The 11,302-nt window shown below is 33.5% G+C and overlaps 1 protein-coding gene across 1 annotated transcript; it reads right to left on the bottom strand.

Annotated features, from left to right (window-relative positions):
• Nucleotides 1-2,899: 2,899 nt before the first annotated feature.
• LOC130968235 (protein SEMI-ROLLED LEAF 2) lies at nucleotides 2,900-11,090 on the bottom strand. Its single transcript, XM_057893407.1, has 20 exons — nucleotides 11,008-11,090; nucleotides 10,684-10,897; nucleotides 10,307-10,381; nucleotides 9,952-10,067; nucleotides 9,439-9,553; nucleotides 9,174-9,302; nucleotides 8,941-8,988; nucleotides 8,544-8,662; nucleotides 8,260-8,456; nucleotides 7,873-8,165; nucleotides 7,614-7,763; nucleotides 7,040-7,501; nucleotides 6,769-6,915; nucleotides 6,459-6,534; nucleotides 4,817-4,944; nucleotides 4,411-4,611; nucleotides 4,200-4,334; nucleotides 3,976-4,104; nucleotides 3,627-3,863; nucleotides 2,900-3,445 (listed from the first exon to the last, which is right to left on the bottom strand). The coding sequence occupies exons 2-20, from the start codon at nucleotides 10,816-10,818 to the stop codon at nucleotides 3,278-3,280; spliced, it is 3,060 nt and encodes a 1,019-aa protein (XP_057749390.1). The 5' UTR covers nucleotides 10,819-10,897; nucleotides 11,008-11,090; the 3' UTR covers nucleotides 2,900-3,277.
• Between the last annotated feature and the right edge of the window lie 212 nt (nucleotides 11,091-11,302).

Below are 11,302 nucleotides of genomic sequence, written 5' to 3'. Positions count from 1 at the left end.
ATATTGCTTCACATGAATCAAGGAGCTATTGCATGTGATAAACTTGTTAAAAAAAGCATGTATGCTCTCACTCCTTTGTGTGCTTCTCATCCCGACCCAAAAATGATAATCAAGAAAAACTAGAATCCATAAATGACGATCTTCATATAGCTCTATAAAATAGGACACAATTCAAAAATCAAACACGAAAATGAACAGAAAGTTATACTTGTTCGAACCAAAAAAATAACAACATCAATTAATTTGAATGAAACTGCGGTTACCTGAAAGTCACTTAACCTCCAACACCATACTTTGTGAGAAAATCATTCCAATTTTTGTCAAATACATCTTTTGTAAACGAGTTTCAAATAGCATGACTCATCTCTTGTTCGATTTTTTCGTGTCACTTGTAGCCATTTAATTTATTTGGGATCTTTTTCATTATATGCCAAATACATCATAGGTGAATTGTTGCTGGCATACAGGTCTCAATAGCCTTTTCCATTGATGCGCATTGATCGGTAAGAATTTCTTTTAGTGTCTTTCCTCCCATGCAATGAAGCTAACATTTGAATGACTGAATATCCTCATTTTTCATCAAAGCACATCCGAAAAGTGTCGACTGACCGTGGTGATTCATACCCACAAAAGAACCAAAAACCATATTATACCTGCAAATGGACACCAACAGTTATGAACCGAAACTCATTACGCGTATGAACTGAATACTATATCATAGTGAACCAAATATCTGTTTGTGTTGTAAGTGGTATCAAATGAAACAACATCTCCAAAATACTCGTACGCAGCTCTGCTTATTGCATCAGTCCAAAATGCATTTTAATAGAGTGATCAACTTCAAGGTTAAGCTCAAAAAAAAATTTTGATTCTTTTCTTTCATTCTTAATAAGTACTTGTCAAATTCTTTGGCACCATCTTATTCGGAAACATTCCGTACTTCCCTTGTAATGTAATTTCACACATCTTTTTCAACAAAACTTAGTTCACGATGACCACCTACTGCTGCTACAAATGACTGATATGTTTTACTCGGTCTGATTCTGACTTTCGCATTATTTTCAATGGTACAACGCACAAACATGCTTAGGTCTCTGTGTTGTTTAAGCATCTCTACTCGATCTGGACAATAAAGGTGTAAATGATTCAGAACAACTTTATAAATGATCCAAAGACCAACAACATTTAATATATGTGCATAAATCCTAGCTGGACAGTTTATTCCTACTGAGGGGTTTGTCTTTAAAATTGGAGATATCTTGGATTTTCACTTCCTCTCTCTACTACATGTAATTAATTGATTCTTAATTTCATCTTCTTTTTGAGTGGTGTTCCTTATTTTCGTAGAAAAACCAGCAAGTTTGAAAAAATCTTTGTAGAACTTTCCAACTTCTTCGAGTGTCTTGAAAGTCATCCCAACCTTTAGGACAAATTGTTCATCAACAATACACCTAGACTGTAAAATGAATCGAAATATTATCATAACGAGACCATTGTGTAATAACCAATGAATCGAAATATGTGCATTCTATAAATTTAGAAACTCCTACATTCTATCCAAATTCAAATTCATAAACAACACTGATTTTAGCAAAGAAGAATAAAATTATTCATTATCACTTTATTCAATTGCATTCCATTTTATTCAATTCAAAATTGTTGAAGAATGAACCGAAATACTATCATAACAAGACCATTGTGTAATAAAAAATGAATTAAAAAGTGAGCCATATACAAATTCAAATTCAGAAACTCCTGCATTCTAGAATGAATCGAAAATAGTATCAAAATAAAATCATTGTATAATACCAAATGAACCGAAAAATGTGTTCATAAGCAACACTAGTTTTAGCAATGAAAAATGCAAATATTCATTATCACTTTATTCAATTGCATTCTATTCCATTCAATTCAAAATTATTGAAGAATGAAACTAGATAAAATGAAGACTGATCCAAACCTCGTCCACTTGATTTGATTTAGAAGAATAATCCAAATCGCTCCCACTCAACTGATTTGAACTTGAATCATTCATTGTTTTGATACAGAAAAATAATACGCTATTCAATTCAGAAGAATAATATGTTGTTCAAATGCGATCAAAATCTGAAGAGAAAGAGAAGAAATCAGAGGAGAAACACAACGAAAACGAAGAAGAAAACGAAAATTTAAAGAGAAATAAAAAAATGAAGAAGCTTTACGTTGAAAAAGAACAAAGAAAGAAGCTTTACGTTAAAGAGGTTTACATTAAAAGCCTGTTATGAAAGCATGAAAGAAAAGGTGGTGCAGCGTGTGAGAGAAAATAACATAGTTAGATTTAGTTAAGAAAATTACTTAGATGTAGAGCATTACTGTAAAAATATTTAATGTAGCATGACGTTTAAATTAACCATTAAATTAGTTTGTAAATAGTATTTTTAATCTAAATTAGTCTATAACTAGGAGTTTATTTAATATTTGAAATAATTTTAATTTATACTTCAAAGTTCAAATATTATTGGAAAGAAACTTAATTAGTTTACCTTTGATCATATATTTTCTATATATATATATATAATCTAGAGTTCAAATATTGATTTTAACTATATTTTTAATAATATAATATAGTCCTAATTTATAATTTAAAATAACTATTATATTATAGTTATTTTCCCCCTATAAGTATTAACTTGTAAACATAGTTGCATTTGCAAAATTATTACCAAAAGAGAATTTGAAACACAGGCAATTCTTAAAAGCATAACAACAATGAACTTATTAAGAGAATGGTTAAACATCTTTTACATACATAGTTTGACTGAAATGTACGATTCAGGTTCCCAACTGCACCTCAAACGTAGATGATCATCATCCTTCATGCTCATGGTGAATTTCAGTTGTTACAAAGACTCAGTTGTGTGTTAGGATACTAATACCATGATATTTTTGCGGAAGAAGAAGTAGAACATTCTGAATAAGATTAAAACTCTTCTCATGTCTTTCTGATTGATAAGCAGATTGGAATTTCCATCTACAAGAAATTGCCTTTACAAAATTCTCATGTCCCCATAATGAAATCAGATGTGGACAATAAACAAAAGGAAAAAGAATGCAAACTCACTCTCATATAAAGGGATTTATCTATACATTTATAAACAGCTCCGAATGCAAGGATGCAACTAAATAAAAGGATATACACCAAGCAAATCAGAGCAGAAGAAGAATAAATATAATTGATAAATGTTGTTGCCAATTCATTGTCGACATAGCTGCTCTATTTTTCTGCATCTGCCGAGAATCAACATCCGGCGGCCTTCAAGAAATTATCATACGGGCGTGCCGCTGGCAGTTGAAAGAAGTTAGGCTGATGTTGGTATGCAGTTCCACAATGCCTTGGAGCAGAGTCAGGAAATGTGTTGAGTGAATTAGGACCCATGTTTGGAGGATCCAAGAATGGATTTCCACTCTGCAATTCAATTGTCATAAAAATTATATAGTTGTTTGGTTTCAGGAAACAAGTTCATGTTTTTAAACTTGATCAAATCGACCAATGATTAATATATAAATTAATGATTAAGCCCTCTTTTAAAAAAAGTGCAGACTTAATTTGCCAATAAACCATAGATGTAAATGTCTCAGAAAAGTACCATAGAAGTCATTTGAAGATTGGAATTTGCAGACGTGTCCTTGTCCCAGTTCTCATGGTTGTACATAGGAGGAGCAAACCTAAATGATGATTGCAATGTATTGGAAGCCATGAAAACATTCAACTTCTCCTGCTTTCCCATGAGGAGGTTCTCACAATGGAGAGCCATTTCTTTGTAACTCATGTCAGGAGCCGTTGATGTAGAAATTCTCCCTACATGATTGGTTGTGTCCAAAACCTGCAAATGAATGATAATATCAGGAGTTCATTGGTTTTCAGAAATAAAATGTAGAGGAAAATTGAAAAGTCAAGCGTGTGATGTGTGCTTATAAATGAACAGAAGCACTTACTGAACCCAAAATGTCATCAACACTCAAAAGGTTTGTATTTCCTAAAGGCTGCTGTGCATTAGGATGAACTTGGATTTCCATTCCGTTAGATGGAATGTCGTCATCCATAGTAAATAATGGAATATCAACCTGCATTTTTTTCATGTTCGAACGACGAAGGTTCAGATAAAAGGAAATAACTGGAAAAAGAAAAAAGAAGAAAACAGCATAGCAATTCAGGTTACCATATCGGAATGTTTATCATCTTTCAACCCGGCCTGATAGATTTCTGTTGTCTCAGTAGATAATTGGGCTCCTAGTGGACAAGCATCATCAGGCGAAAATTCACGAAGTAGCTCTTCTTTTAAGGTGGATGATTCCTGTTTCACAAGGAACTCAAGGGTATTACTAAAGTCCTGATAAATAGTGCAACATTGCATGGTATAGAATTTTTACATCTATTGGAATTCCTAGACCCTGTACTATCATGGTAGCAAATGATTCTTTAGACTGGCTTTCTGTCAATTTTATAGCTGAAAGTGACTTCAAAGCAGCTGCGTCATCCTCTTTCGATCCATAAACTCTGCTTGAATGTCTAGCTGTATCAAGAACAACTTGTAACTTGCTGTCGTTTAACAGTTGCAGGAATGGATCACACTGAAGAAAACCATAAAAGACAATTCAGAAGATACACGGATAATAATTTTATCACTTCACATACCAGTACGAAATAGCTAGAAGCGTATTCAATTGAGTAAACAATCATCATATTATCAAGCTAAAAGAGAAAATGGGGAAGTTATAGAAAAGTAAAATAACTTAAATGCACAAAAGAAAATTCCATAAAACTAGAAGTACATACTGTCTTATCTGTCAGTGGCATTTTAGCAATAGAAATGAGAGAACCAATATTGTAGGCCTTGGAAGTGAAAACAATCATGGATGTTGCCAGTGTAAAGAGAGATCTGCGCCGTGATGGTTGAAGTTTGACTGGAAAATATAACAAAACTTTAGAACTAGGCACTTTTAACAATGATTCACAACAAATTTTCTCCGAAGTAATATAAGGGAAATAAGCATAAATAACAAACATCTAATATGAGAATAAGACTGCTATGAACAAAGTATGTTATCACTACTTTTATTTGGTTGAGTATGAACGAAGGGATCCAATTAATTTTGTTCCATTTTGTGCATCGTTGAAAATCCAACCTGCCATACTTTTATGTGAAGCATTGTACATAAATTGCCACATGATAATTTTGCTACACAATATTGACTGCTAGTTTTTAATTAAAATCACAAAATTAATGAGTGCTTGATGCATAGTTTTTCTAGTTCAATTATTTAAAATAAGTGAGATGATATGCATGAAATTGCATATGAATCCCGATCAAATTTAAAGGCATTCATCCAATAAATTTATAAAAGAAAGAGTAAAGTATAGTTTTTGTCCCCAACGTTTTGAGTAAGTCCCAAAGTTGTCCCTAACGTTAAACATTAAGGACTTAAATAGAACGAAAACGTTGGGGACAAAAATGATACATAGAAATAAATTTTAATTTTATCCTTCAATAATATCAATTTTTTACTATACATGGTATTAAATTATTTTTTAATCATATCTAAGTAAATTACACTTAATCATATTACTTTCATTTTAAATAAATTAATTTTTTTATAATTTTACTTTTAAAGATTTTTAGTTATCATGAAATGTTTGTAAAATGATTAGTATATAAATTTGCAAAAAAGAAAAAATAACATATATACAATAAAATATAAATTATACCTTTTAATTTGTCTCTAATGTATCAAAATTCTTTAAAATTATAAAAAAATAAATTTATTTAAAAGAAAAATAATGTGATTAAGTATAATTTATTTGGATGTAATTAAAAAATAATTGAATACTATGTACAGTAAAAAATTAATATTATTGAAAGATAAAATTAAATTAAAATTTATTTTTATGTATCGTTTTTATCCTTAACGTTTTCGTCCTATTTAAGTCTCTAATGTTTCAAAATCGTCTCAATTTTGTCCCGCCGTCAATTCTGTTAACGGATCCCTAACGGCAGGACAACATTGAGTCAATTTTGGACAACTTTGAGACTTACCACAAACGTTGAGGACAAAAACTATACTTTACTCTAAAAGAAAACACTATCTACTATACTATACCATCCATAACGGTAATATAGTTACATTGTCAAATCAAGAGAAAAGTTAGACCATGCACTATATAATCATTATTATATAAAGAAACTTCTCTTTTAGTCAGTGAAATACTGAACTTTTGACGAAAACTTAGTCCCTGAAATATTTTACCAAAGCTTCATATTTTGTCGGAGCAGTAAGTACAAAATATTATGCTTTTAGTTACTAACAGTGCCTTAATTTAACTTATTAACAATGAAAAAATGACAAATGAGGGAAAAATTTGAGAAAACAAGAAAAATAATCATGTGATGTCCAAACAAATGTGGGAACTAAGGCTCTACCTTTATCATTGAGGGAAATGCTCCTCAAAGAAATTGCCAATTGAAAACTTTCAGTTAAGGCCTCATAAGAGGAATTCTGCAAGAGCCAAACTCACAAGATATGAGCATAAGATAAAAAGCCTACCCTAACTTTTTAATGCAAGAGACTATGAACTTTCAAAGAATGACTTTTTTTTTTAAAAAGAGATTATTTGTATTTCCAGACAAAAATGCTGACATTTTATATCTTTCTTACAGTTAAAAAGGCAAATTGAATGAACAATCTGCATCTAATCTAACTATAATCGTAAAATGCATGCACTTCCATTACCTTACTCTGAGCAACAAGCAAGACAAGGCTGAAGGTGTGAGCAATTGCTTCAAAATTTTCAGGCGTGTTCATGGGGTAGACGGACTGAGCCCAGATAGATGATAGCATAAGAGTAATCTGATGACTACTCAACCTAAGGGGTAATGCCTGTAACACATTACTCATCAGAAGACAGGCAGAATTTGGTGGTGTTGATTGAAAAATTACATTGTTGTTATTATTACAGCGAATTGTAAATAAGTAAACAAGAGCAAACTGTGCAATTATATACCAGTTGTTTATTGGAACTATCTGTAGTATTATTTTCTTCGGGCTGAGTCCTTCTTACACTACCTGATCGGCTAGACTTTAATCTATTTATTATAGAACTACTACCCTTTGAATTCTTTCTCTCCAGAGATTCAATAGAAGAAGATCTTCTACTAGCTGTCCGACTATAAGTTGACTTCAATCTGTTAAAAATAGAGTTATCACCAGTGTTTCCATCTGAATGACTTTCTTCTTGAATGGTAGCTGGCTTCCTCTCCAACTTTTCAAAGAGTGCAGCTGAAGAAGAAAAGACAGACGTGTTTCTTGAAAGCACCCTTTGAATATCCGCTGAATGTTGAGGTTGTGGACAAACGGATGATGGCACAAGAACAACAGAAAATATGCGGTGTGCACCCACCCTGGTTTCTTGGTCCAGATGGACCATCGACAAGAGCAACTGATGAAATAGAGCCTCGGGGAATGCCTATATAATAGAGTATCAAATTTGCAGGAAGGAAAGATGGAGAAATGAAAAAGTCAGATAGAAGCAAGGAAAATTACAATCATAACCAATCAATCAATTTAGTAAATCTTGCCTTGTTCTGATATGTCAAATTCGGTATTGACGCGACTATTTGAGCAGTTCTATAAACTGCAGAAATCAAGGTCCTGGACATAACTGTAATACTAGACATATTTTCCAGCATCACAGCCATTGTGTCGAGAACAGGACCTGCATCTGCAATCTGTTTAACATTACAGCCACACAAGAGAGTTAGATCATAGAGATCATATGTTTATCTTGTTCATTACACTAATAAATAATATCTTTAATAATGTGGAATTTTTTATCACCTTAGTTGTTAACTGTACAAGGCATTCATCTACTTCTTGTCGGTATTTTTGGTTCCATTGTATCACTTCAGCCCCCAGACTTGAATCGTCAAGGGAGCAGTGTATGCTTTTCCGTAGATGCCTCATCATATCACTCAATGCACCAATAATGGCAACAGATTGTTGAGATCTTGTATGCTGAGCAACACAACTAATAACGCCAACAATGTCAAGTTGCATATTAGGATTCTTTAAAACATTCTTGTGATCAAGGTGTTTGACTAAAATGGACAGCAACAAATGTGTATTCTGTCCTGTAAATTACAATGAACTCAATTTTAAGATGATCAGATAATAAAAACTGGTATAAAATGTACCATATCTTAGAGCACTCAAGAAGATAAATACCAGAATTTTCAATTATCGACTGCATGTCAAGCAAGACAGAAAGAGCAAGACCATGATCAGGAGACCAGAGATTTGAATTATCAAAATAGCGGAACAAGGATTCCAAAACTCGTCGAACAGTTGTACCCTCCTTGGCTAACTTTGCCATATTCTGTATGCAAACTCGTGACCAGAATCCAGGGTTTGCTGCATCCTCCCTATGGATATGAAAAAAAGAAGTTAACAGCAACTATGATAGATCAGTAACATACAATGGAAGCTATCACAATGGCAAGGACGATTACTTTGACACTTGAAGTTCTCCTTTTTCATTCACTATCATTTTCCAAGAATAGAGCCTGGCTGCATTCCGTTGAGCATCTTTCTGGACTTCACCGTAATTTTCCAAAACAACTGAAACAACCTGAGTTAACAAGAGTTGCATAAAGCTGTTAAAGGCATGATAAACATAAAAGGGTATCAACAAACATATTTTGTGCGTGTAGATCCCAACACTATCATAACTAGTTGATCATGACAGAAAATAATCATTAGTTACATATTTAAAGAAACAGCACCAATTTGAGTAGAACTAGAAATCACAGTGAAAACAGTCACCGATTTAGTTTTCCAAGAAAAAAAAAAGAAAAAAAGAGAGAAATGCAATCTCAAAAAAACATTTAAAATGGACTACTAACTCACATTGTCAAATTCAACTGAAATATGAGAGAATTCTCCCATGAACCAAACCTGTAAAAGAAATAAATAATGATCAAGCTGCTGTTGCAAGCATCCAGTTTGCTAACAAAAATATGGCTTAAATAAGCTAGGAATATGGGAAGAAGGACCACTCTAGTTGGCCAATTGGGCGGGCAAGAAGAGAAGAAAGTTTAAAGAATCTTTTCAAATAGTAGATCGCATATGGCTAATATTACCATTGATGAAAGGACTTGAATTCCAGCAGCACGCAAATTTTGTATTTTTGCATCTTCTCCCATTTCTTGAGCTAGACGGCAAAGTTTTGAAATGAAGCCATCTAGATTGAACATATAAGTACCATCGGTCTGTATCATAAGAGAATACCTCTACATGCTTCAAACTCCACAGGAACAAATTGCTATATTATACATAATTTAAGTACAAAAATAAAAATAAACTTGCAACAAATTCCTAAATAGATAACCTACCAAAAAACCCCACCTGATTGTTCACAAAGTCAAACAAGGTGTGGCAGCCTAAAATCTGCACTTCATCATGCCGTGTTTGATCAAGAAGAATTTGTATAATACTAAGCAAGCTACTTGCAAACAAAGGCCTGCCACAATAGTATTCTCACAAATCATACAGCTGCTTTTGTGCATAAGAAATAGAAAATCAGCTAATATTGCTTCCTTAGAGGCTATTTGGTCAAATTGGTGCAAATTCAAGGAGACTATAGTCTCCAAAACAAGCAACAATTTCTGCACAGTGTCTTTTCTGTGATACATTAGACATCAGGATATTGGTGATAGAGTACTGCTTGGTTAAATCTGAATGTATATTTATTTAACTAGTTTACTGACAAGGTGAAAAAAACATATTGATGTTGACGGTGAAAGTATATGTCATGAGAAACTCAAAATCCTGTTTGCCTCAAATAACCTGATTATTTCAAATGGAGGGGGGGGGGGGGGGGGGGGGGGAAGGTGAATTCAATATGATGAAAGTACTCACATTTGGTCCCTACAAGAAACCAACAACTTCCTGTAGATACAAATGACAACTTTTACAGCGTGGTAGTTCTCATTTCTCAACTCCCTATAACACCTTTGCTCAAGATAGCTCGTTATCTGAAATAAGCAAAGATCGCAGAAGGTTAATTCAATATTTATAAGAAAAGAAATAGACTTAAAATTTTTAAAGGTGTGAAAGATGCTATAGCACTTCACGTAGTAGCTGTGCATATGGCAAATAACAACATTCAAAAGCCTTTGCCCCTAAACTAAAATCTTTCAACTGAGAAGCAGTGATTGTTTATCCGAGAATGCATGGTAAAACATTGTGCAAAATGTGATAGATAGATAGATACCTTAGGAACGCGAAGGGGATTTTTGGCGGCGTATTCACATAACTTGCTAATCATTCGATCATTGGGTTCCTCGTCCTGCCACAATCACAACCAAGAAACATACAATACACACATTCATTCATTCATTTACTCTCTCATATTGCTAACAATCATAGGCAGTTATCCGAATGAGCCGGACTAATCCCTCATCTGACCCCTTGACATAGCCTCAAAATATCAAGAGCGAGGGAAGGGAAACATAACATTTTCCCCTCACAGGCTCGAAACCGTGACGCTAGCTAACACCTATTCTCTACTTGGCTTTGTCTTGCAGATCCAATAAATTTTTAAAACAGAGAATGAAATGAAATGAAAATTTAACAGAAAAATAGAAAAACCTGGTTTTTAGGGAAGATATCAGCAAGGAGCTTCTTGTAACGCTTGATTGGATGCCTTGAACGCTCCCTCAACGCAGGACAGAAACAACACAAGCTGCCGCATACGGGCCATATGTTCCGAGAAATCACGCTCATTCTTCTTCTTCTTCTTCTTCTTCTTCTTTCTTCTTCCTCCTCTTCTTCTTCTCTCTTTCTACCTTATTGATGATTGATCCTATCAGCATTCAATTCAGTTTCGCAACGAAGAGAAGAGAGAGAGAGAGGGAGAGAGAGAAAGAGAGAAAGAGAGAGAATGAATGAGAGAGAGAATTAAAAATCGGTAACTGTATTTTGTGTGTTCGAGGTTGATTCGATCCCCTCCCTGCCTCTGCTTTCTTTCTCTATTTTTTTAGATCTTTTGATTTTTGATTTTGTAATGTTACCTTCACTTCCTCTTCCTCTTCTTCTTCTTCATTCATTCAATTTTTTGACACTGCAATGATTGGATTAGGCAACATTGTAAGGTAATTTTCTATCTAATGATAAGTAATAATGGTTTATGGTATTTATTTGTCGTCTATTATGTTCAGACAGCTCGATGGTTTGGGAGACACGTAAGATTCACGTCATATCCTTAACT

The sequence above is a fragment of the Arachis stenosperma genome, chromosome 3 (genome assembly GCF_014773155.1).
Source record: "Arachis stenosperma cultivar V10309 chromosome 3, arast.V10309.gnm1.PFL2, whole genome shotgun sequence".
In the NCBI taxonomy this organism is placed as follows: Eukaryota; Viridiplantae; Streptophyta; class Magnoliopsida; order Fabales; family Fabaceae; genus Arachis; species Arachis stenosperma.
This window is presented reverse-complemented; position numbering and strand designations above follow the sequence as displayed.

Coding starts and splice junctions, on each gene's coding strand:
- LOC130968235 (XM_057893407.1), bottom strand. CDS start 10,818: ATGAGCGTGATTTCTCGGAACATATGGCCCGTATGCGGCAGCTTGTGT. Junction 10,382..10,683: donor ATATCTTCCCTAAAAACCAG/GTTTTTCTATTT, acceptor TGATTGTGGCAG/GACGAGGAACCCAATGATCG. Junction 10,068..10,306: donor ATCCCCTTCGCGTTCCTAAG/GTATCTATCTAT, acceptor TGCTTATTTCAG/ATAACGAGCTATCTTGAGCA.